This window comes from Chaetomium strumarium (assembly GCF_033439665.1).
Source record: "Chaetomium strumarium strain CBS 333.67 chromosome Unknown B0T15scaffold_2, whole genome shotgun sequence".
NCBI lineage: Eukaryota > Fungi > Ascomycota > Sordariomycetes > Sordariales > Chaetomiaceae > Chaetomium > Chaetomium strumarium.
This window is the reverse complement of record NW_026944430.1, coordinates 1,173,766-1,197,537: the sequence shown is the minus strand read 5'-3', so window position 1 is coordinate 1,197,537 and position 23,772 is coordinate 1,173,766. Positions and strand designations below refer to the sequence as shown.

Below are 23,772 nucleotides of genomic sequence, written 5' to 3'. Positions count from 1 at the left end.
CCGTTCTTCAACTCATCAGTCGGTCAAGCCATAAGGCCGCGGCCCTGGATTTCACAGTCCTGGTGGAGGCTCAAAGGGGAACGGATTTAATCAAGCCAGGCTTGTTCTACATAAGTTTCGGTGCGGAAGTCGGATTTGGGGACTTCAATCCCAGGGTGACGCAATGCACACACTTGCGGAAGTCTCAAGCCGCTGTCTTCAGGCGGGTAGAAGAGTTATGATTTAACGATAAAGCTCTGCCGATCCACTAGGAGCTGTTGGTTGTCAGTTGCAGATTGCAACCCCTCATGGGAAGGGAACTCACGCATCGGCAGTGGAAGCACCGCATGTCGGGAGTGTGCATACATGATTTTAGTGGCGTCTTTCAAACTGCCATAATATAAGCGTGGTCCCGTCACCAGCTCGGTCTCGGATATGTTGAGGCAGAAGAGCCGCGTAACTGTATTCCGTACTGTACCGTGCGTTACGCGAGGACCAACCAAACCGGCGGTCCAAACGGATGGGAGGGAATGTTCTCTCCCGATATCCCCGAGCTTTTTTGATTGGTCATCAGGCCCACTTCAAACCCTGGATCGTGCCTTCCGGTGACAAGAAGAGCCAAGCCGGGACCGGACCGCCAATTTGTGGACTCCAAGACTCCGCAGAAGAAGCGGCAGAGTCGGAGCTTTCCCCTGCCGATGCACCGACGAACAGGCAGTTTTTTATTACCTAGCTCCCTAGCTAGGCAGGTCATCGATGTCATGGCTCGGGGGACGCTAAAAGCCTGCCCCTCCTGCTCGGCTGACCGGTTGCAACCATTCGGATCCAGACAGGGAAAGCATGGGACGGGCAGAAAATGGATGGGTCACTTTGAAAGTTTCCGACTCCTCCAGTCTCGCTGCAATCCCTCAATGTCAAATGATGGCTTATTTCCGTTAGAGTCCTTCCCAGATATGTAAGTCAACGCTGCTGCTGTTGTGCTCTCCGTTTGCTCTCTGCATCTCTGCTTTGGTGCCGCCTTGAAAATTGTAACACATTCAACACCGTCGGCGTCGTCATCGTCGTAACTGTTAGACATCGGCATTGCAGCTCCACTGGGCATCGCAAAGTGCAGCAATTACATTTTTCTTTGTGCAACACATCTGTCTGGTATCAATCTGCCGATCCCAGAACCTCTTGGCCTGGGCCGTGCTGCACACCACTCCGAGCCTCTGACGAGGCTTCGGCCTGCACTGCTCAGCCATGACGGAGCCATCGCATGAAAAGCAACATGAGGCTGGCGCATCAGACCCTCTGCAACCCTCGCCTCTCCGGCATTCAAACGATGCATCGATTCCCGAGATCTCAGAGAAGTCGGCGGCGCAGGGCCAGTTCCGAACGGAGGATGGCGATGCTTCGGGGGACAGAATAGCCGAGCACGGCGGCGGGGATGACGACCGTCCTGGCTTGAATCGCATGATAACCACGGCTACCACGACCAGTGTGACCAGCACCGTGGCAACAGCGAGACTGCCGGAGCAGAAGCCATGGTACAAGCAGCCAAACCCCTTACGATGGGGCAAGGTCCCCCAGTGCCCAAGGAGAAGAGTGTTTCTCCGGAACACAAGGCTGGCTTCCTCAGCCGGCTCGTCTTCCACTGGATGGCTCCGCTGATGAGCACCGGCTACAAACGGCCGCTCGAGTTCAACGACATCTACAGCGTCAACCCGGATCGCGCCGTCGATCCCCTGACCGACAAGATGCGGGGTTCCTTCAAGCGCCGCGTTGCCGCAGGCGAGAAGTACCCGCTACTCTGGGCCATCAACGAGACCTTCTTCTGGGAATTCTGGCTGGGTGGCTTCTGCTCCTTGGTATCTGCCGTTCTGCAGGTCATGTCCCCGTTCACGCTGCGCTACCTGATCCAGTTTGCAACCGACGCCTACATTGCACGTGTCCGCGGAGGCCCAGCACCACATATCGGGGAAGGCATCGGCCTAGTGCTGGGTGTGACGGCCATGCAAGTATGCCAAAGCCTGGCTACGAACCACTTTATCTATCGCGGGATGGTCATAGGCGGTATGTCGAGGGGCTCTTTGATCAGTTTGATCTACGAGAAGTCCATGGTGATCTCCGGCCGTGCCAAGGCCGGAGGTGCTGAGCTCCCGGACATCCCAGCAGCGAAGGCCGTCAAAGGAGCGGCCAGGGACAATAAGGCTGAGGAGAAGAAAGGGTCGGCGGGAAACCGACCGGGCGTCTCCGGGGACGGCGTCGGCTGGGGCAACGGAAGAATCGTAAGTCAACAACAACAACAACAACAGCAGCAGCAACAAGAGCACCGAGCGGATTTGCTGCTGCTCCTACGTAGATGCTGACGATTTCCTAGGTCAACCTGATGAGCGTTGATACGTACAGAATCGATCAAGCATTCGGTCTGTTTCATATCATATGGACGGCTCCCGTTTCTCTCGTTATCACTCTCGCCCTGCTCCTCGTCAACCTGACCTACAGTGCGCTCGCCGGCTTCGCCCTCCTGGTGATCGGCATGCCACTGCTCTCCGCGGCCGTCAAACGCCTCTTTGTTCGCAGGAAGGTCATCAACAAGATCACAGATCAGAGAGTGAGCCTTACACAGGAGATTTTGCAGTCGATTCGCTTTGTCAAGTTCTTTGGCTGGGAAAACTCCTTCCTCGAACGCTTGGACGAGTTCCGGAAGCGCGAGATCTCGGCTATCCAGGTCGTTCTGTCCATCCGCAACCTGATCATGGCTATCGGCCTGTCCCTGCCCATCTTTGCCTCCATGCTCTCGTTCATTACCTACTCGCTGACCCATCACAACCTCGCGCCGGCCGAGGTGTTCTCTTCCTTGGCCCTCTTCAACGGCTTGAGAATGCCGCTCAATATGCTTCCCCTCGTCATCGGCCAGGTTACGGATGCGTGGTCGTCACTGTCGCGTATCCAGGAGTATCTCTTGGCCGAGGAGCGCGAGGAGGAGGCCGTGTACAAGGCGGACGCCCCGAACGCGGTCGAGATGCACAATGCTTCGTTTACCTGGGAGCGGACACCGACGCAGGACCCGGAAGGGACGGTTGCTGGGCCGACAAAAGGGAAGAAGGGAAAGGCTTCGAAGCCGAAGCCGGAAACCCACGATAGCTCGGCAGCGGATTCCAGCGAAGAGGCTAGCACCCTGGTCGAAGAGCGCGAGCCGTTCAAGCTCGAGGACCTGAGCTTCGAACTTGGCAGAAACGAGCTGGTTGCCGTCATCGGCACGGTCGGAAGCGGCAAGACGTCCCTGCTCGCCGCCTTGGCTGGCGACATGCGCAAGACAAATGGCGAGGTGGTCTTGGGCGCCTCGAGAGCCTTTTGTCCGCAGTACGCCTGGATTCAGAACGCGACGGTGCGACAGAATATTCTCTTCGGAAAGGAGATGGACAGGGATTGGTATGCCGAGGTCATCAAAGCGTATGTGTGCCTGCATCCTGATTTGCTTCCAGTGATCCTAGACTAAACATCACACACGCAGATGTGCCCTACAGCCGGATCTGGACATGCTGCCCAACAACGATATGACAGAAATTGGCGAAAGGGGCATTACCATATCCGGGGGCCAAAAACAGAGACTGAACATCGCTCGAGCGATTTACTTCGACGCTGACATCGTTCTTATGGACGACCCCCTGAGCGCCGTCGATGCGCACGTCGGGCGTCACATCTTTGACAATGCCATTCTCGGCCTGCTCAAGGACAAGTGCCGCGTATTGGCGACCCATCAGCTCTGGGTCTTGAGTCGCTGCGATCGGATCATCTGGATGGAAGGTGGCAAGATCCAAGCCATCGACACGTTTGACAACCTCATGAAGAACTCGGAGGGTTTCCAGCAACTCATGGAGACGACGGCCGTCGAGGAGAAGAAGGACGAGGCGCTAACGACCACGTTGGTGGGAAACGACGGCCTGGCTGAGAAGAACAAGAAGAAGAAAAAGAAGAATGAAGGCGGCCTGATGCAACAGGAAGAGAGAGCCGTCTCTAGCGTTCCTTGGTCGGTGTACGCTTCGTATGTCAGGGCGTCAGGTTCGATACTCAACGCCCCGCTCGTCCTTGGGCTGTTGATCCTGTCTCAAGGAGCCAACATCGTGACCAGTCTGTGGTTGTCATGGTGGACCTCGGACAACTTCGGGTATTCCATGGGAACATATATGGGTGTCTATGCTGGCCTTGGAGCGACCCAGGCCATCATGATGTTCTCCTTCATGGTCTCGCTCTCCATCTTCGGTACCACGGCTAGCAAGGGGATGCTGCGACAGGCCATCACCAGGGTGCTGCGAGCCCCCATGTCCTTCTTCGACACGACGCCTCTCGGCCGCATCACGAACCGCTTCAGCCGCGACGTTGATGTAATGGACAACAACCTTACAGACGCGATGCGCATGTACTTCTTCAGCGTTGGCTCTATCATCGCGGTGTTTGCCCTCATCATCGCCTATTTCTACTATTTCGCCATCGCGCTGGTGCCCTTGTTCATCATCTTCATCCTGGCCACGAGCTATTATCGCGCCTCGGCGCGCGAGGTCAAGCGTATAGAATCACTCCTCCGATCCGGAATGTTTGCCAAGTTCTCCGAAGGCCTGTCTGGCATCGCCTGCATCCGAGCCTACGGGCTGCAAGACCGCTTCGTAGCCGACATCCGCAAGGCAATCGACGACATGGACTCGGCCTACTTCCTCACCTATTCTAACCAAAGGTGGCTGTCGATCCGGCTGGATATGATCGGCAACTGTCTTGTGTTTACGACCGGCATCCTGGTGGTGACGTCGCGCTTCTCGGTCAACCCTTCGATTGGCGGCCTGGTTCTATCGTACATCCTTTCCATTGTGCAGATGATCCAGTTCACCGTCCGCCAGCTGGCCGAGGTCGAGAACGGCATGAACTCGGTCGAACGCCTCCAGTACTACGGAACGCAGCTCGAGGAGGAAGCGCCCCTGAAGACGATTGAGGTCCGCAAAACCTGGCCCGAGAAGGGCGAGATCGTCTTCGACAACGTCGAGATGCGGTACAGAGCGGGGCTTCCGCTGGTGTTGCAGGGCCTCAGCATGCATATCCGCGGCGGAGAGCGTATCGGCATTGTCGGACGCACCGGCGCCGGCAAGAGCTCCATCATGTCGACCCTGTTCCGACTGGTCGAGCTCTCGGGGGGTCACATCACCATTGACGGCGTCGACATCTCGACCATCGGCCTGCAGGACCTGCGCTCGCGCCTCGCCATCATCCCGCAGGATCCCACCCTCTTCCGCGGCACCGTGCGCAGCAACCTGGACCCCTTCGGCGAGCACAACGACCTCGAGCTGTGGTCCGCCCTGCGACAAGCCGGGCTCGTCCCCGCCGACACCGGGCCGACCACCGCATTGCAGGCAGCCGATAGCAACAACACGAAAGACACGGGCCGCATCCAACTCGACTCGGTCGTTGAGGAAGATGGCCTCAACTTCTCGCTGGGCCAGCGCCAGCTGATGGCGCTCGCGCGCGCCCTCGTGCGTGGCTCGCAGATCATCGTCTGCGACGAGGCCACCTCCAGCGTTGACATGGAGACGGACGACAAGATCCAGGCCACCATCGCCAGGGGCTTTCGGGGGAAGACACTACTGTGCATCGCCCACCGGCTGCGCACCATCATTGGCTATGACAGGATCTGCGTCATGGATAAAGGGCGCATCGCCGAGATGGGCCCGCCGCTGGAGCTATGGAAGATGGAGGGCGGTATTTTCAGGGGTATGTGTGATCGCAGCGGAATAAGGGTGGAGGATATCCATGGTGCCAGGGAGGCGCTGGCTGGATATGACTATGATGGTGGCGAGGGTGAGGGTGAGCTCGGAAGGGGTGTGGTGGAAGAGAAGAAGGGGGAATGAGACAGGGAAGTGGAGGAGGTTGTTTACAGCTTTACCTAATCCGTACATTTCTGACTGACTGCATCGTATAGAGAATAGCGCCACATTGCAATGCCAGTAACACTACGGCACCACACAGTAGAAAATACAGGGCGTGAGTTTCTGCAGATCGTGGGTAGCTTTTAATGAATGACAAAGGCATAGATCGGCATAGGTCCATCCGTCGGTTCTGTTCCATTTGGCAGGGTCGTTGACTTTCGTACAGTGGGATGGGCATTGTATGAGCATTGCGGAATCATCCAAAATAAGTTACACTGCTTTATTTAGTCTCTATACAGCATCACCCGCTCTAAGTCACAGGTGTAGCACATACAAACTCAACCGATAGTGTGTAACGGTGTAATTAGAAGTCGCCGAATAGACAAGACACCCTTGGCTGGCCACCCCATCACCTCTTGTCAGACACCGACGTCACGAAGGAAAGATACATGTATTGTATTGTACCACCGTTCATGTGGTGTTGTGCAACATTCCTGACCCTGCCTGTCAGACCGTCCGTCCCACCTACCTGGCACCTGGTAAGGACTTATTATATCGAGATCTGATCTGATCCGAGTCCCCGTACCCGGGAAGCTGCAGGATCTCTAACAGAACCTAGTCACGTTAGACAAGACACCCTGTGAATGCGGACTAGCGATGACACGTTTTCCGTTCATTCTGACGATGGCACTCAAGAGGACTGGCATCAGGATACATCGCTGTCTTGCTCCTGCGAAGTTAGCCCTAACTGAGAAGCGTTGGCGCATTACGATGCCTGAATATGTTCATTACTGACGATGGAGCGTAAGCAAGTAAAGCAAAGACTATGTACAGTACTTTGACCCAAAAAGAGAATCGGGCAAAAGAAAGAAGGAAGAAGACCAGGCACGCGGCCACACCACAACACCTTCTATGCCGTGCAACAGGGGGGGGGGGGGGGGGGGGGGGGTTTACTCGAACCGAACAGGAAGAACAAAACTCCGCAACAAGAACCCCACGACAAACATGCCTCCCCATCTCGAAGCAGTATGCAAGTCTTGCCTTCGAAAGCACAAGCCAGGCCCAAACGAAAAGAAACCGCTGAATGCGTCGCAAAATCTTTTCCACCTCCGTTCTAGTGAAAGTAGAGTCTAATATCTCCGCCCGTGACTGCCGTGGGGCGACGGACTCCCGGCGGGCGGCGGGAACTGGCCTGGCTGCTCATCCAGCAAATCCTCCAGATAGGCGCTGGGCGCCCTAGCACCAGCACTTGGCGGGCGGTTCAGGTTGAGCGAGCTGGCGCTGAAATTCCTAGAAACGACACGCGGCCCGACATTGGGCGACTCCGGCGGCGACGGGCCCAGCTGTCCTCCGCGCCCGCGCGACGAAGGCCGCAGCGTGCTCATGCTTATTGAGTTGCCGTGGCCGTGGCCGCCCGGGCTGCCCGGCGAGGCAGACGCGTAGAAGCCCGAAGGCAGGAAGCGGGCCGAGTCGCGGTTCGCGCCGCCCAGGCCTGATGCAGAACCGGCAGCGGTGGGAGAGAAGAACAGGTTCGTCTGGCTCGGCGTGGACGAGGGAGTCGGTCCGCGGTGGGTACGTCGTCCGGTGGGACCGGCCAACCCCGCGGCGGCAAGCGAGGGCGAGGATTCGCGCTCCATGTACTTGTAGAACTGGGCAGGCGGCGCGGGGAACGATGCGGCGTTCTTGTCGCCCGCGGCGCGGCCGTTGTTGGCGGCGTGCTGGGCCTTGGCGGCGCGTTCAACGGACCGGTGCAGGAGGCAGGCGACGATGCCCCGCCATGCGAGAATGGCCACGCCGAAAGCGCCGAGAATGGCGCCCACTGCAATGAAGACTGTTCCATCGGGGAGGGTGGAGTGATTCATGAACGGAGCATTGTGTGTTGGCGGGACCGTTGGCGGAGGATAGTCGGGAACCGCTGTGTCGACAGTTTTGGACAGAGTTGGGAGGCCACTTAGTCTGGGGGGGGAGGAAGATGCAGAGGTGGTGGCTGTGGTCAACGCCGGCAGAGTGCGTGTGCTCGAGGTCGACGTTGATGTTGCTTGTGTCGTCGACGACTCCCTTTCCGAGGTGCTTGTTGTCTCGGACGTTGCGGTCGAGGTTGGGGTGGTCGAAGTTTTCTCTGCGTCCTGCGTCGGGGTAGATGTTGGCGTACTATCTTCCTCATTGTTGTTGTTATCTTGAGCCATGACTCTTAAGGCAAAGAAGGCCGTGAGAAGCAGTGCGCGCTTCAGTGAGAGCGGCGATGAACCCATGGCGGCGGTTTGACTCTCGATGGGAACAGAAACGAATGGAAGGCGCGTGGGGTCCAGGTCCAGTGGACACGGGATGGCCACCCCGGAAGCGCGGTGATTCTTTTCGTGAGCAGAGCGTAGTGGAAGTTGAGGGAGAAACTCGAGTTGCTGGCCTGTGAAAGCGGCTGAGTGCTTATTTGCGGCGCAGAAGTCGACGTCTCACGACAGGGCCCTGTGACTACACACAGGGGCAGCGAGACGATACCGCGCAGATATGGCGAAAGGTTCCCAAATAAAGACGAACGAGAGGATGCGACACGTATTTCAACGGCCGGCTGCGAGAAGGGAGGGTGGTGAGCGAAATGGATACGGATCGCGATACTCAATTCATGACCGGCAGTGAGGGACGGTTGAAGTGGGTTGGGTCGGCGTCGCATGGGGCAAAAAAGGAGGCAGTTTGTCTGCCTGGGCCCTGGGGTCGATTCTCTCTTGGCAGTACCTGCCGTATTGGCGAGCAGGACTCGGGCACGGGGTCTGTGCGCTGGTCGTAACGGCCATTCCATCGGGTCCGAAAACGCCGTGGATCAGGAAGGAACAAGACCCTCATTCATATCATTCGTATTCTTTTCTTCCTCTCGACCACCTCCATTCCGCTTTCTTGCACTCCTCTTCTCGTCTCTCTTTGATTTTCTTTAAAAAATGGATTCTGCTTGATTGACCCCTTCTTTGCTCAAATGTCGGGCTACCAAGTTTGGCGCCCGGCTTGTTGCAGAGTACGTACCTACCTCATGCTCCTGAAAACGCCAAACATGCAGCTCAGGGTCGGCAATCTACGCGTTGGCTACATGAAGAGATCGGACCACAAGCGAAGCCTGCAAGCCGCACGGCGATGCAAGTTCCCGATTTACAAACTACTCCGTAAAACCCTGGGAATGCCACTTTCGACTAGTCCGCAACATGAGCTCGTATAAAGATAACTTATAAGTGGTTGTGTTCCCTAGCCCGACAACATGGTGCTGAAGTCGCTGTGTGCATTCATCAACAAGCACACAAACATGTTGATCAGTCAGGGTGCCGAACTCATGGTCATGTAGACATGCAGTTGCAGTTGCCCCAACGACCATGAGTTCGGATGATTCGTCACCCGGACTGATTAAGAGCCAACAGGAGAGGTCTACCTACCTTATACTCGACCCAGGGCTAGACCCAGCAATCGCCGCTTTCTTCATTGTTCACCAACCTCTTCCAGCATAGGCTCTTGAACTTCAGGCCATCAACGCCCTACCCCCCAGTGCCTACTAAGATGGCGCTTCCTCACCTTTTCAGGAGCGAACGGGCCGATGATTATATTCTTCCTCGCTAACAACCCAACTCCGTACCTTCTACCATCGGCACCTGGACCGTCGACGCATAGAGCATCGGCACCTCGACCATTCCACCGTCCACTAGCCTACTCCCCTCCACCGCCGTACATCCTACGCATGCCGGAAACAGGACCCTCATCGAACACACTTACGACCCGGCCACTTGAACAAGCAGGTCGGCAACTACACCGGCAAGAGGCCTCGGATCCCACCATTTTCTCCGTCGAGATATCGACTGTGGTATTGTGGAGCGTCTTAGTCTTTGTCGCGATAATCGTCGCGCTGGCCGTCGTCAGGGCACTGTGGTGGGAAGTATAAGTCTTGGGACATGTCGGGGTACCGATCGTGATCATGATTTTGTGAGTGAGATGGCTGGTAAGAACGGGCCTGCAAGAAGCTGGCAGCAGAGCCACAGAGAGCCCGCGAGCCCTGGCTAGGACGCGGCGAGGTAGTCACATGGCGGGAGTTTCCCATAGGATGCAACTACAGAGGAAGAGAATGTAACACGGCTTGCACCTTGAGATCAAAATCATTGATCGAGCTCTAACGAAGTCTCTTGTTGTATGTACTAGTATGTATTTGCATACAATACAATACAATATATATGTACATTACCAGGGCTGGAATTCCAATTCAGTCCAAGCTCAGCCGCGCGTCAGCTGGCAGTCAGCTGTCCGTGTACAACACCTTCCGTTTACGACTTGCGCCCAACGCCGTGGTGAACGATCCATTGAATTTTCACATCAAGAGATCACGACGAAGTGACTAAGGTCTCACAGCAATTACTCGCAGAACCGCCCATCCGTCCTATACCGCCCAGAATCGATTCAGACTCCCATCCGCCTTTCGCTGTGAAAACATTGAAATATGGGTGTCGCCAAACGAACAAGAAAATTCGCCACGGCACGTGACCTTGAGATGCCGTCCTGATCATCACAACGCCGCAGAGACTAACTACCGAGACAGGTCAAGCGCATGATCGGTCGGAAGGATGACCGCCGCAAAGAGGAAGCAGTCAAGAAGGCCGAGATGGAACTCAAGAAGAAGGAGAAGCAGGCCGTGCGCGAAGTGTGCGTTGCCTCGCCTCGGCCAATGCTCTCGCCGTCGTTCTCGTCTGACATGTCCATATAGACCTCAGATGCCGTCATCTATGTTCTTTCAGCACAACGAGGCTTTGGTCCCTGTGAGTACACTCCGTCGAGTCCTTGCACGGGTGGTCGAGGGACCCGGATACTAATGATGGAACAAACAGCCCTACCAAGTGCTCGTAGTATGTCCTTCCATCGCGGGAGAGCAGGCCGTCCATTCCTCTAACCCCGTTTTAGGATACCAACTTCCTGTCGAGGACAGTAGGAGCCAAGCTGCCGCTGTTAGAAACGGTATGTGTCTATGGACTTGGCTGCTCGGACAGTCACTGATGTTTTCTCAGGCCATGGACTGCCTCTACGCATCATGCAACATCATCATCACATCCTGTGTTATGGCGTGAGTATTTTCTCCGAATTGCCATTGTGGTTACGTCTGACATCCATGACCTAGTGAGTTGGAGAAACTAGGGCCAAAGTACCGGGTAGCTCTGATGAGTGAGTGCCTACCATCGCACACCGGCCCCTCCGCACCGCAAGCATAGGCTGACCGCTCCTACCTAGTTGCCCGCGATGAGAGGTGGACGCGCCTGACTTGCGATCACAAAGGCACATATGCCGATGATGTCCGTTTGGAACCCCAGATGTCGACAACTCTCAGGCGAGTTGCTAACTGACACGGGTGTAGTGCATCGTGGACCGCATACAAAAACACCGCATTTACATCGTTGCCAGTATGTCTGTGCCGCTCATCTCCTATTAGAACCCCTTCTAACATTGATAACAGCAAACGATCGTGATCTCAAGAGGAGAATTCGCAAGGTCCCCGGCGTACCTATCATGTCCGTCGCAAAAGGCAAGTATGTCATCGAGAGACTTCCGGGCGCCCCCGCCACCTGAGGCGTCCGCGGGATATCCAGGACAGGACACCAGTCAGCGACCGGTCGGCGATAATGTTGCCTAAAGCGCCGAGGCCCGTTGAATGAGCATGAGCTCCGACAGACCTGCGGCGCGTAGAACGCTGGCTCGTTTCTTCATAACGACGGCTCCTCCCGAATTGCCCGTCTGTTTCCTCCTGAATCACATCATGGGTGCCTCCGGGCCTACGATGGCGTTGTTCTCGCAAGTGGGAGTCGGTCGGAAAAAGAACAATATGCTACAAAGTAGCGGCTTGACAGGCAGACACGGCCCTGACATTGATGGGGTTGGGAAAGATGGTGCGGTTGTCCCGGTGTTGGTAGAGTTCGCCAAGGTGAAGAACGGTGGTTGGTGTCAGCTAGCCGCCATTACTCGCATTGTGCTACCAAAAATGATGGGGAGATTGGAATGCGGTTGGTACGGGTACCGTGAGACCAAAGTTCGATCAAAGCTGTCGCTGGGGTGGATACCTATGATTTAACATCCTGCAAGACGGCCTTAAACGGAACAGCTGCTCTAAAGAGTCTGCGCCGTGACAATGCCCGTCCGAAGAAGCGCTGGAGCAACTTGGGACTCACCATAGTATCTATTTGTTTAGTGACTCTCAAGCAGAAGTCTTCCCATATCACTGCTGATGACATATGCTTCTTCTAAGGCCCTGACCGACCTTGGCCGCGCCTAGCAAGTTTATACATAACCATGTCTTTGGAAAGCACGTAAGATACAGGCCGAAACGATCACTCCAGCGCCCACCACGTCACCAAATGACGCCCTTCTCCACCTGACCCGACCGCCTTTTTTGATTCGCCGCACTCCGGAACAGATGCTTTTTTTGGAGTAATATCGTCATCGAGATACTTCGTTGAGATGAGGGGGAGGGAGATGGTGCCATAAATAATCGCGGGAAAAGCGACCCGAGGAGAGCGGCAAGCTGGTCCTAAGCAAGCCACTCCTCGTCGTCCCGCTTGACGCCGCGCATGACCAAGCCCTCGTCATCGTCATCGTCGTCGGCATCCGAGTCGAGACCAATTTGGGCTAGTGTGGTGATATACCCGTTCATATGCGGAGCATGGCCATTTCGAGTTGGATTATTCCCGCCGCCGCCGCCAGCACCACCACCACCACCATCACCCTCATCTAACATCCATGTCAAGCCATTCGCCTGCTCCTCCAGGGGAAACACCTCCCGCGCGTACTCCTCCAGGCCCCGCGGTCCCTCCCAAAGCTCCAGCGCAACCTTTGGGCAGCTCTTTTCGAGCTCGCGGTCCCCAAAGTAAGGGGGCTGCTTCTTGGGGTCGTCGTGGCCCAGCCCGAAAAGCTCCTCCAGCGCCTCCAGCTGGGAGCGGTAACCCTCGGGGATCGTCACCTTGATCTCGATTGGGCCATGGACGTAGCGCACGGGCCGGCCCACTCCTCTCGAAAACACCTCGCAGGCCTCCTTGGGTGAGAGCATCTCGTACGCGAGAGCAATGCGCTTGCCGCCTCCCCACTTCTTGACGCCGTCCTTGAAGATCTGCAGGATGGCCGGCCCAACGTCGTGTTCCGCGTCCAGCCAGGGCAGTTTCACGTCTGGGTGGAAGGGGGCCTGCCAGATCCAGGACCCGTCCGGCTGGAGCTCTGTGCAGAAGAGGGGGTAGGGAAGTGAGGTGAAATTGTTGTTGTAGATCCCGGTGTAGACGAATGTCGCTGGGAGCCCGATCTGCTTGATGTATTCCTCGACCTTGTGCTTGTTCGCCCAGAGTGGTAGCGATGGCCAGTCCTTGTTGTAGGCTGCGTGGTCCGGCATGGACGAATACACGTAGTGCTGGATGCCAGCCTTCTTGGCCGCGTCGGCGAGCGCCTCCCCTATCTTCAGCTCGTCCCCGTAGAAGGTGGTGTTGATGAATGCCAGCTGAGCCCCCCGGAACAGCTCCGATATCAAGGCGTGGTTGACGCCGATGCCGGAGATGGGACCGTTCCGCGTCACATCGACTTGCGCCGTCTCCGGACGGTTTTCCTTTGTGTACAGCTCCCCCGGAGGACTGTGACGTTGGGGTTGGTGGCTACCTCGGTCGCCACAACGCCCTCGAGATTCCTCAGCTGCGCTCTCACATGGTACCCGACCGCAGTGGCCACCCGGATGAAGGAAGCGGCCTGCCTCCCGCTGGCGTTGATGACGGCGATGGTTTTGTTTGGGGTGGGCATTGGGCGCTTCGCCGGACGGAAGGTCAATGAATTATTCCTCGACGTGAGGGGGGACGCCTCCGAGTACGATGACCTCGAGTGCTTGTGTCTTCTCTCCTCGCTGGCGACGTTGCTGACTGCCTTGATGTCTCTCGGAACCGGCCTGATGGCGAGGTCCGAGTGCAGTTCGGCCGCCATCATAGGATGGGATTGGGCGCAGTGCTACCCAAAAAGGTTCCCAAACCGGGAGGCGTCACCTGTCTTAAAATCCAGTTCCTTTCGGTAATTTCTGCGGTAAAGACCCGCAAAGCCGGGAGGAACGCGATCGCGTCCGGGGAGGGCGAATGGTTTCCCCCTGGTTGCGGAACGTGGTGGGATGGTTGGCGTCCGGGTGTATTCGAGTAGGGACTTTTGATGCAAGATGGTCTACGCCAGCGAAGACGCCGGACCATGCACAGCAGATGGGCACGGGAACACCAAGATATTGGGAACGCTCAGGCCGCAGTGAGGTAGCCTCCCAAATGCTGGAATTGGTCTGCAGGTGTATTGGAATCGGTCGAGGGCCTTGATGGGCAGCTCGTGCCGCATATCATAGGAACTTAGGTACCTCAAGGTATATCACAGATGGCGTATAATTTTGGTCGCGTTTATCTGTTAGTGGGGTTCATAGTAGATTGCGGGGCAGGCGGCATGGCAGGGTCGCTGATAAACGATATGGTTCGGGCAAGAGCTTGATTGTGAACCCGAAGGCAAAGGAGGGACGGAGGGTGGCAGCCGAGAAACAGACAGCGTTTAAGGCCCCTTTTTTGCCCAGAGCAGCCAGCGATGGTGCGAGAGCAAGTGAGAATGGACGAAGTCCAGGCGTTTGTCCACATGACGAGCCGCAGCTTCAGATGGAGACGGTGTGCTGCAAGCATCGTGTCCGAGATGGAGACATTGAATGCCCCACCGAAGCCGCGACCGACAAGCTCTTTTTTGTGTGATGCAGCAATTGAAGGGGACGATTTCAGCACGCTAATCCGACAAAGCGAACTGCAGAAGCCCACCATACATATCCACACGCTAGGGCTCAGCAGGCCAGCAAGGGGGAGGAAAAAAAGGACTTCGAGGAAACAGGCCCTACACCCGTCCAATCGGGAAGACCAAAGAGCCGTGTGGTGCTGTTTGACGGATATCAGAGGACCCGGGCGTCAATCCAAGCAGCATCCCATGTTCAAATTGTTTGCGTCGGTCACCGACTTCGGCCGGAAGGGCACGGGCCATACACAGAAGCGGAAAGAAAGCCAGTGTGTCTCAGATTCCAGGGGCCTGGTCTGCCAACCTTAAAAGCGTGCATTCTCGATGAATCGACAGCCTGCCATCGAAAACGCCTGGGTCATGCAGGATAAGAAGGACTGCATGCAAGAACAGGAACTGACCGGTAGATAACACGTGTATCGGTGCACGTCTTACAGGCACGGAATGCAGATGCGCCAATCTCAGCAGACGGATCCTAACGAGTCGAGCTTGTTAAGGCGGTACTTCAGACAATGGCCGTGGTACAGGAGCGTAATAGGCGAGAGTAAAGATACGCCAGGCTCGGTTGCTGGGATGCTGCTTCCGGGCACCATTCCTCGTTGGCGCTGCCTCTAAAGTCTGTCCGAAAGGGGCAACTGCGGTAGGCTGGCGCTTGCTTGCCTTATTGCGCAAGCTGGTCAGCTGAGAACATCTTAGAGATAACGACGTCTGCCGGGCCACTGACAGCATCGTTCCCATCAGTTCCTCTCCCCACAAAGAGAAAATTTGACGAGGGACGTGAGCCGGGCAGAGGCTCCAGTCCTATGCAGTTAAGAGGTTGTTGTTACCTGATGAATACCTTCCAGGTTCATAGCAACGATCAATTCTTTAGCAAAAGGTCTTGGCAATCCGGCGGTCGGCGGAAACGGCCAATTGGGGGCAGTTGGAAGACACCAGAACTTGGAACCTTCGAACCTTCGAACCGCGAACCCAGGAGTTGGGACGAGGAACCTCCTCAAACCTCACGGGTTGGAATTCGACAGGCTGATTTTGAATGATCAGTCTCGGTCACCCGCCCATTCAACGATGGATCGTTGAAAGATACGATTCCCTGTGGTGCCTCGGGCTATGATAAGGCAACGACCATGCCTCCAAAAGGCCTTCCTGACCATGGCCTATAACATTAACGTCCCGAGATAGCGCCGTGCCGTTTGCTTGCTGTCGACTGAGACTTGGTTGTTGAGGGTGTGCTGCTGTCAACCTCCTCAGCGGTTCACACAGTTTGTTGAACGTCAATAGACTAGGGAAAGAGCGCGTTCCATTCTTTTCAATTACGTACAAACCCGGCCACTAACATGGTTCCGGCAGGCCTGGGCCCTCTCACGTCACGCAATGCGTCACGAACGGCACCCAACCTTAGTAGCGGAGCCTGAGCATCTCCGCGGACACTGCAACGCCAACATGACAGTCGCAACGTGCTGCGCCAGACTGCCTGTCGTCTTTGAGAAAGGAGTGCCTTACCATCATGCGCTCGATGACCCAGGAGACAATGACACTACGTAAATAACTCTAATTTCCCCGCAATTCACCGTTAGCGGATATGCTCCGAATCGTGGGGAAGACCACCGGGGGTTTCTGTTGGCCCCGGAAGCGTGTTCGAGCCGACTGGCCCCGGCCGGGTGCTCCGCATGCTGCAGCGCCGGACCCACCATTCTCGGTTGGCCTTCCGCAACGGGTTCAGATTTTCCCTCCGCCAATGATTCGATCACGGGACCCAGGCAGGCAAACTCCCAACGACGCCTGAAATTCCAACTCGACGACGTTCAGCGACCACTATGCTTTACCGCCGATCCGTCTGAACGTGGCTTGCGCCGGACAGTGATTCGGTCCAGCGTCGTGACACGACCGTCAAGGCTTGAGACGTAATGACGCGAGGAAACACTGGTGAACCGAGCAGATGCCGCCTCAGGTGGTTGACAACGGCGCTCTCGCGACCGATTGTCCGTGCCTGGCATTATTAGCGTACAAGTTTTCGTCTGCCACAAATAGTCCGTATCGGGGACGGTGCAAGACACTGAGCGACGCTGGGTGTGTATCAAGCTGTCAGTCAAGGGGTTATGCCCATGGAGACAATTGGTGTGCGGGAGGAGCGCGTTTAGTCCTCAAAGCGTAGATCGGCGCATCTAAGTTCCTTGTCGTCGCAGGCTCGGCGCCTGTCCGCGTCGAGAGCAAGACTGCTAAGGCGCTAACATGTAGGATCGAGTTTCCCGCTCCAGGGGCTGTCCGGCCTTTAGAAGAGCCGAATGGCCGCACAACTGATAGTCCGCAATGGTATCAGAGGCCCCGAAAGAGCTTGAGCTGACATGACACCTTTTGTCCGCAATGGTTTGGGCGGAGAAATTGCGTCCTGCAAGCAGCACCCTCCCTGGGCGCTGAACTGATACGGATTGTCGTGGTGCTCGACGTCTGGCTCAGGGGCACGCAGCTGAAGCTCCGTTCCAAAGGCCACGACGGGGACGCAGCGGCTCCTGGTGTAGACTGACGAGCCTTGAGGGGGTGATAGTATCCATGGATGGTTGCCGCCCATGCGTGTTCTTGTGTTTGCCCAGTATTGTTACCGTTGAGCAAGCCTGGCGGCAGGGGAGTTAGCAGAGTTGCGCTGGAAGTTGATCCGGGACGATCGCATGCTCTCTCAAGCCGTTGACGGCCCGTGAGCAATTCATTACAGATTAGATGGCCCTCTAAGTCTAGATACATGGATGGCCTCCATATGCCGATGGGCCTTTACCCATCCAACCCGTCTAGGTCTAACCGTCTAATATCTGACTCCAAAAGAGCAGGGACAGCACTCTCTATCGTGCGACCCAATGGCTGGTTGGTATCGAGTGGCCCGCCTTCTCTTCTCCCTGAAGTCCTTTCCTTCAATACCCAACATCCCGGGACCCCAGTCCCCTCTGCAAGAGCTAGAGCCCCCGAGGATCAGAACTTGCCCCGCGCCAGGTTCCCCAGCATCTGCTTTCCCGTCACCCAGACCGTCCGCCACATGGTGGGCAGGTCCAGCGTGCTCGACAGGCCGTCGGCGAAGCCGAAGAAGAGCATGGGCGGGATCCAGCCGCGCGCGTACTCGAGCGCGAAGCAGCTTTCGGGCATCTTGTACTGCTTCACATCGCCGCGCCGCAGGTGGTGCACCGAGCTCGGCGGGTACACCTCGGGCTCGTACTCGCCCGGCACGTACGCCAGCTGCGTGCCCGTCAGGATGTGGAAGTAGTCGTCGGCCGTGTGCCGCCCCGTGTGGCCCTCGGTGCCGACCGCCGTGCCGAAGATGATCAGGTACTCGGTTACGCCTGAGTTCATGGGTTAGGATGATGAACGGGTTTCATGGTGGAAGGGAGGAAAGAAAAAACGCACTGGCGTGGATGATGTACATCGCGCCCATGGCGCCGCCGGCGTTGTTGAAGATCCATTCCTCGTCCTGGTTGATGTAGCTCGTCAGGCTGACCTGGCCGCTCAGCTCATCGACAATGTGCCGCACGATGGCGCGCGTGTCGTTGCCATACGTCTCGATGCCACGTTTCGCGACGTCATGGAGCTGGTCCAGCTTGAAGATGTAGAAGCGCTCCAGGTTCTGGTCGAGAAGGTAGTAGACCGGGGTCATCACACCGAGCAGGATGGCGAAGAACTTGAGCCAGCCGCTGAACCCGCTGGAGCCGGGGGTGGACGATGATTTTGGCGCCATTGCGACTGGGCGACGGGCGACGATGGCCGTGAACGGGGAGGAGGAATGGGAAAGAGGAACTGCCGTGACCCCGGGAAGAGGACAGACCGGGGAATTTTCCTTTAAGATAGGTAGTGAGTGCGTTGTCAACTTTGTCCCAGCCTAGGTTCAGGGGCCCCCTGGGCGACGGTCTTGGGAAGGCGGTGACATGGGGTAGCTGCAGCTTGGGTGGGTTCGGCGAACAAACACCGCTTATCCCAGCGAATGGAATGCCATCTCTTAACCCAGCTCCGGACCCTTTGGCGGCAGAATTTCCTTAGCTCAGATTTTCTTCCCACTGCTCATGATCGCACGACCCGGGTGCACAGTTTCCGACCGACGCCAAGGTTCAGCATCTCCGAGCATCTCGCGTCGTCCATTCCGCAATTCCAGAACGAGATTCCGCACCATTTATTCTCTCCCACTGCGGGGCATTAACAACGTCCAGCCCAGCAGCTACCGTACTGTGGTATAGTCGCATCGAATCTCCCCAATGACGACAAGCGCCCCCACCCTGGCCATCCCCGGCCAGCTGCTAGGCCCCGCATCTAAGTACCAGCCGGGCCCGGGCACGCACCTGCACGAGTCCAATCTCTACTCCTCCCTGCTGGGCCAAGTACACATCACGCAGCCCGCGCGTGCGCCCGGCCCCGCCAAGCGGCTGACCAAGATTACGCCCGCACCCGCGCCGGCTGAACTGCCTACGATTTCAGTCGCACCGGTACGAGCCCCTTCTTCCGGGTCGGCGGCGACGTCTGGTGGCAGCACAAAGAAGAGGGAAGTTCTGCCGGAGGTGGGAAATGTGGTGCTGTGCAGGGTAATCCGGATCACGCCGCGGCAGGCGGTGGTCGCGATCCTGGTGTGCGGGGACACGGTGCTCGATGCGGAGTGGCAGGGTTTGATTCGCGTGCAGGACGTCCGGGCGACGGAGAAGGACCGGGTGAAGATCTACGAGAGCTTCCGGCCGGGGGATATCGTTCGGGCCGAGGTGGTGAGTTATCTGGACCTGCAGCTGGCCGGGAGGGAGACACGAGGTGGGCAAGTGCTGACTGTGATGGGATGGCTGGGCAGATTTCACTCGGCGACCAGGCGAATTACTATCTTTCGACCGCAAGGAATGAGCTGGGTGTTATACTGGCCACGAGTGAGGCGGGGAATACCATGTACCCCGTCAATTGGAAAGAGTACCGGGATCCGGAAACCGGGCTAACGGAGCTACGGAAGGTTGCGAAGCCGTACTGAGGGGTGCCAGCGGCCTACTAGCTTTGGCTTTCAAAGTGTGATCACATCGCAGGCGCAAGTGCAGGGCGCTGCATCCGGCCGTTGGAGCCAGGTTGAGCAGCCCGTGACGGCGTGCATACCAGGACCGGGTTTGGGATTTGCAGTCCAGCTCCGCTCAGTTCAAGTTGTTCGCCGTCCGGGCCGACCCCCATGAGTTTGCCTGATCAGCATGGGAGGTGGGCAGATCGAGATACCAAAAGGTGCTGCGATGTCTATGGAGGTTCCGGTGACGGGCGCCTTACGCCTGCTTCTTGGGGCAGTTACACAGGCGCCGTCTCCTCCTGGCGGACTTTGGTGATCCTGTTCAACTACAAAAACTATCTACCGCAGTTGAGCGTCGGCATGCATGGCGTATAGTGTGTACTGTACATAGATACATAGATACCTGTAGGGCAGGACGGTACCGTAAGGGCCTGGATGAAGCCCTGCTTAGGACTACGTGAGTATTGGCCCTGCATGACAAGCATGCACTAAGGTACCTAACACACACCCAAGCTTCATTGGAGCCGTGGACCCAACAACGGGGTGGCGGTACCTGCAGCTACTTCGTTTCTGACGAGTAACCACGTAAGAATCCGTCAGTTCTGTGTATCTACATGTACTATCATGTCCGAGGATAGAATTGTGTCTGATTCTCGGTATCCCGTCGCCGATCGTGGGGGCTGAACAATGCGAGACGATGGCCGACGTCAGAGCTAACAATGGATCCTGGCATGCCAAGAACCAGCCACCCCTCGTCGATCCGACAACATCTCGCATCTCTCAAACTTCCAAGTCATTGCCGCCACCGCGAAAAAAGAAACGGTCGGCCAGGGTGGTCCTGAAATTCTCAATCGGTCGCGAACACATTCAACCGAAAACATTCTCGCACACAGCAGTTCCGGCATCATGACCATCGCAACCATGACTGTGGCAGGCGCGGGGACCTTGACGACTATACCATCTTCCACGTCCTGTTGCCCAAACTGTGGCTTCAAGGTGGACCTGCCACCCTTTGAAGAAACACAAGCGGCCCTCGCCAACGCGCAGAAGCAGATCTCCGACCTCGAAGCCCAAGTGCGCCTCCTCAACCAAAAAGCCTCCGCCGCCGTCGATCGCTGGGCCGACTACGAAGACGAACTCGCCAGACTGCGCGCCCAGCTCGAGTCACGACCGAAAACCCCCACACCACCGGTCGACTCCGCATCAAACCAACAACCAACCTCTCTCCCAACCCCGCCCAGCTCCGTAGCCGGGCTCCCTACCCCGTCGCCCTCTCGCGCCTCATTTCTCACCACCAGCGCCGCATCCCGCATCTCGGCTCTCCTCTCGCGCAAGTCAGCCCCGAACCTAAAACCTCTCCCCTCAGCACCACCACCACAATCCTCCCAGCGATCGTCGCCGGCGGCACCAGGACCGAGTCCCATCCCGTCACTACCCTCTTCCGCGTCGTTCGCAACATCCACCACCGCCACCACCACCGCACGTGCCGGTCCCGCCTCCCCGCCACCATCAGTACCCACCTCGAGCCACCTGACGACCGAAGACCTGCTCTCCGCGTTGTCGCGCGAGCAGGCGCTGCGGCAGGAGGCCGAGGCCAGGATGCACGACGCGAGCCGCGAGGTGGAGGAGCTGAGCGCCAGCCTGTTTGAGCAGGCCAACGAGATGGTGGCGACGGAGCGGCGGGCGCGGGCGAAGCTGGAGGCGCGGGTGGGCGAGTTGGAGCGGCGCGAGGCCGACAAGAGGAAGAGGCTGGACAGGCTGGAGCGGGCGGTCGGGAGGATCGACAGGGTGAGGAGCGTTCTGGGGGAACTTGAGGAAGAGGAGGGGAGGGCAAAATGAGGAAAGGGTGGAAAGGGAGGAAATGCAGGGAGGGCGGTATATGACGACATGATATAACACCGGTTTGGGAATGGAAAGCCCCATAGATACGGTAAGGTCTCGCTGACCGAGTTCATAATTGGGATTGCATCTGGGGATATATCCGGCACAGGTAGAGGTACATAAGCGATGGGAGGTTACGGTCGGGAGCAGGTCTGGGGCATCGGAACACGCATCTTGGTAGGCGTTGCAGGTAGAACAAGAGTTTGAATCAGTTTGCTTGCGGAATAGCTTCGGCGTCTTCGGCAGCCTTTCCGCCTTCCTCAGCCTTCTCCGACGCCCTTGCCTCTTTGTTACTCTCGGGCTGCCCCTTGAGCTCATCTTTGGGCTGTTCCTTGGGCTGTTCCTTGGGTTGTTCCTTGGACTGTTCCTTGGGTTGTTCCGCTTGCTTGGCCTCTGGGTTATTCCACAGCTCCAACATGTTGCGGACCTTAGGGCCCCAGATATCCTCCCCCTTCAGGAGCTCCTCGTACTCCATGCAGTTGGCGCCGCCCAAGACGAACTGGCCCTGCCGCGTCCGGCTCAGCTCGGCCATCATGCCGCCACAGCCTAACTTCTCGCCCAGATCATGGCACAAGCTGCGCACGTAGAACCCCGATGTCACAGTCATCCGGATCTTAGCCGCGGGGGGGCCCTTGCCCTCCCAGGGCGGAGGCGTGTTGGGCGCCGGCGGCGGGGGGACCAGGTTCGAACCCTTGCCGACCGGCGGGGAGGGCAGTGTGCCGAGCGCGCCGGACATCATGGGCTCGGCGCCGCCCTCGTTGGTCTTTTTCCGCTTCGCTGCCGGCGGCGCCTGCTCGTCACTGACGAGGCTGTCGACGCGCTCCTCGGCCTCGCGCTTCTTGCTGTTGTACTCCTCCAGCGCCTTGGTCTCCTGCTCTTGCTGCTCGGGCGTGGGCCTGCTGCCTTCTCCCTCCTCCGAGGCTGCGACCTGCCGCTTCGCTACCTGCCAGACCGAGTCGACCAGGTTCTTCTCGGCCTGCCCGGCCTCCTCCGCCGGCCAGCGGTGGTTGTGCGTGCCCGGCTCGTACCACTCGACCAGGTCGAGTTCTGTCACCTCGACCTCCCTCGTCTCGATCTCGCGCGGGATCGGCTTGCCCTCGCGCGCGTACTCGTAGAGCGGCTTCCCCTCCATCTTGAGCGCCGAGTAGAGAGGCGGCAGCTGCCTGAACTTGCCGCGGAAGCAGTCGAGCGCCTTCTCGGCGGCCTCCCGCGTGACCTCGTCGTACTTGCCCTTCTTGATGATGCGGCCGGTGCGGTCGTACGTGTCGGTGCTCGCGCCGAAGAGGACGATGGTCTCGTACGTCTTGGTGCAGTTGAGGAAATTCTGCAGCGATTTGGTGCCCTTGCCGACGCCCAGGATGAGCACGCCCGTGGCCAGCGGGTCCAGCGTGCCGCCGTGGCCCATCTTGACGCGGAGCTCCTGCTTGGCCTTGCTGCGCCGCCTCTTCTGGTACTTGTTCTCCTTCTCGCGCATCGCCTTTTCTTGGGCGATGAGCGGCGCAAAGAGGTTGGAGGGGTTGAAGTACAGCTGACAGTCGCGGATGACTTGGGCTGAGCTCATGCCAAACGGCTTGTTGATGGCTGTCTCTCAAAATTAGCTTGAGTCAGCAAACTAATGCCATACGGATTAGATTTGCGCACCGAAGACGCCTTCGAGGACCTTGTCGGCAGCCATCTTGGCCAGTTGAGGAAGCCTCATAAGGAGGGAAGAGCTCAACGATTGGGACCTAGCAATGTCTACGCATCGAATGCTACTTCCATTAATCCTCCTTTACCCAGGCTAATAGGTGACGGTCTACGCTTGGACCCCCGCGGTAGTGAATAAGTTTCGAGACAGAACGCATGCTTTACGCGCTAACCTAACGCTAGGCATCTTATCGATTGCATGCATTGGACTCGGGCCGAGCGAGCCGATTGATGTGAAGCCCAGAGTAATAGTGAAGTGGGTCTCGTGCTATCGAGGACTGAGACCCACGTTTATAATTAAAGCTCGACCCCACCTCCACAGACCCGCGTTCCCTAGCCGCGTTTGCGACGTGCCTGGCTGGATGTGTTACCGCGTGAGCATTCCATGTTTCAAGCTTTCAACCAACCGGCGCCGGCCATTACCTCAGACACTCCTGGCAGTCATCCCCTCCATTTGATCACTCGTCCTTCCCTGGCAGACAATTCTGATTGCGAATCAGCATCGGCGACTCAACCACAGTCTGAGGTTCAAGCAACATCGAATTCCTGTGGTTG

At 57.4% G+C, this 23,772-nt stretch overlaps 8 protein-coding genes across 8 annotated transcripts; 4 read left to right on the top strand and 4 right to left on the bottom strand.

The window, feature by feature from the left end:
• Nucleotides 1–750: 750 nt before the first annotated feature.
• On the top strand, nt 751–5,858 carry B0T15DRAFT_549957 (P-loop containing nucleoside triphosphate hydrolase protein; the record flags this gene model as incomplete). Its single annotated transcript, XM_062870238.1, has 4 exons — nt 751–1,550; nt 1,601–2,249; nt 2,342–3,417; nt 3,479–5,858. The coding sequence occupies exons 1-4, from the start codon at nt 1,222–1,224 to the stop codon at nt 5,856–5,858; spliced, it is 4,434 nt and encodes a 1,477-aa protein (XP_062723830.1). The 5' UTR covers nt 751–1,221.
• Nucleotides 5,859–6,532: 674 nt separating this feature from the next.
• B0T15DRAFT_523374 (uncharacterized protein) lies at nt 6,533–8,573 on the bottom strand. Its single transcript, XM_062868685.1, has one exon. It carries the CDS (start codon nt 8,126–8,128, stop codon nt 7,007–7,009), a length of 1,122 nt encoding a protein of 373 aa, XP_062723829.1. The 5' UTR covers nt 8,129–8,573; the 3' UTR covers nt 6,533–7,006.
• Nucleotides 8,574–10,163: 1,590 nt separating this feature from the next.
• On the top strand, nt 10,164–11,934 carry B0T15DRAFT_95144 (Fcf1-domain-containing protein). Its single transcript, XM_062871485.1, has 10 exons — nt 10,164–10,374; nt 10,438–10,541; nt 10,603–10,654; nt 10,724–10,741; nt 10,797–10,850; nt 10,901–10,956; nt 11,011–11,054; nt 11,121–11,182; nt 11,245–11,290; nt 11,344–11,934. Exons 1-10 carry the CDS (start codon nt 10,339–10,341, stop codon nt 11,454–11,456), a joined length of 585 nt encoding a protein of 194 aa, XP_062723828.1. The 5' UTR covers nt 10,164–10,338; the 3' UTR covers nt 11,457–11,934.
• B0T15DRAFT_549941 (NmrA-like family-domain-containing protein) lies at nt 11,935–13,835 on the bottom strand (the record flags this gene model as incomplete). Its single annotated transcript, XM_062870237.1, has 2 exons — nt 11,935–13,455; nt 13,497–13,835. 2 exons carry the CDS (start codon nt 13,833–13,835, stop codon nt 12,412–12,414), a joined length of 1,383 nt encoding a protein of 460 aa, XP_062723827.1. The 3' UTR covers nt 11,935–12,411.
• Nucleotides 13,836–17,238: 3,403 nt separating this feature from the next.
• Nucleotides 17,239–18,554, bottom strand: B0T15DRAFT_410273 (C-8 sterol isomerase). The gene is made up of 2 exons (XM_062865370.1): nt 18,042–18,554; nt 17,239–17,977 (listed from the first exon to the last, which is right to left on the bottom strand). The coding sequence occupies exons 1-2, from the start codon at nt 18,367–18,369 to the stop codon at nt 17,613–17,615; spliced, it is 693 nt and encodes a 230-aa protein (XP_062723826.1). The 5' UTR covers nt 18,370–18,554; the 3' UTR covers nt 17,239–17,612.
• A 71-nt stretch (nt 18,555–18,625) lies between these two features.
• B0T15DRAFT_95128 (putative exosome 3) lies at nt 18,626–19,724 on the top strand. The gene is made up of 2 exons (XM_062871484.1): nt 18,626–19,378; nt 19,459–19,724. The coding sequence occupies exons 1-2, from the start codon at nt 18,881–18,883 to the stop codon at nt 19,627–19,629; spliced, it is 669 nt and encodes a 222-aa protein (XP_062723825.1). The 5' UTR covers nt 18,626–18,880; the 3' UTR covers nt 19,630–19,724.
• Nucleotides 19,725–20,412: 688 nt separating this feature from the next.
• B0T15DRAFT_523364 (uncharacterized protein) lies at nt 20,413–21,737 on the top strand. Its single transcript, XM_062868684.1, has one exon. The coding sequence runs from the start codon at nt 20,557–20,559 to the stop codon at nt 21,487–21,489; it is 933 nt and encodes a 310-aa protein (XP_062723824.1). The 5' UTR covers nt 20,413–20,556; the 3' UTR covers nt 21,490–21,737.
• B0T15DRAFT_523361 (pseudouridine synthase) lies at nt 21,738–23,449 on the bottom strand (the record flags this gene model as incomplete). The annotated part of the gene is made up of 2 exons (XM_062868683.1): nt 23,173–23,449; nt 21,738–23,112 (listed from the first exon to the last, which is right to left on the bottom strand). Exons 1-2 carry the CDS (start codon nt 23,228–23,230, stop codon nt 21,740–21,742), a joined length of 1,431 nt encoding a protein of 476 aa, XP_062723823.1. The 5' UTR covers nt 23,231–23,449.
• Nucleotides 23,450–23,772: the final 323 nt, after the last annotated feature.

What these genes read in the sequence shown, in the direction of transcription:
- B0T15DRAFT_523374 (XM_062868685.1), bottom strand. Translation starts at nt 8,128, where the DNA reads ATGGGTTCATCGCCGCTCTCACTGAAGCGCGCACTGCTTCTCACGGCC.
- B0T15DRAFT_95128 (XM_062871484.1), top strand. Translation starts at nt 18,881, where the DNA reads ATGACGACAAGCGCCCCCACCCTGGCCATCCCCGGCCAGCTGCTAGGC. An exon ending in ATATCGTTCGGGCCGAGGTG is followed by an intron (nt 19,379 to 19,458) that starts GTGAGTTATCTG and finishes ATGGCTGGGCAG; the next exon opens with ATTTCACTCGGCGACCAGGC.
- B0T15DRAFT_523364 (XM_062868684.1), top strand. Translation starts at nt 20,557, where the DNA reads ATGACCATCGCAACCATGACTGTGGCAGGCGCGGGGACCTTGACGACT.
- B0T15DRAFT_95144 (XM_062871485.1), top strand. Translation starts at nt 10,339, where the DNA reads ATGGGTGTCGCCAAACGAACAAGAAAATTCGCCACG. An exon ending in AAGCAGGCCGTGCGCGAAGT is followed by an intron (nt 10,542 to 10,602) that starts GTGCGTTGCCTC and finishes ATGTCCATATAG; the next exon opens with ACCTCAGATGCCGTCATCTA. An exon ending in ATCACATCCTGTGTTATGGC is followed by an intron (nt 10,957 to 11,010) that starts GTGAGTATTTTC and finishes TCCATGACCTAG; the next exon opens with TGAGTTGGAGAAACTAGGGC.
- B0T15DRAFT_410273 (XM_062865370.1), bottom strand. Translation starts at nt 18,369, where the DNA reads ATGGCGCCAAAATCATCGTCCACCCCCGGCTCCAGCGGGTTCAGCGGC. An exon ending in GATGTACATCATCCACGCCA is followed by an intron (nt 17,978 to 18,041) that starts GTGCGTTTTTTC and finishes CCATGAACTCAG; the next exon opens with GCGTAACCGAGTACCTGATC.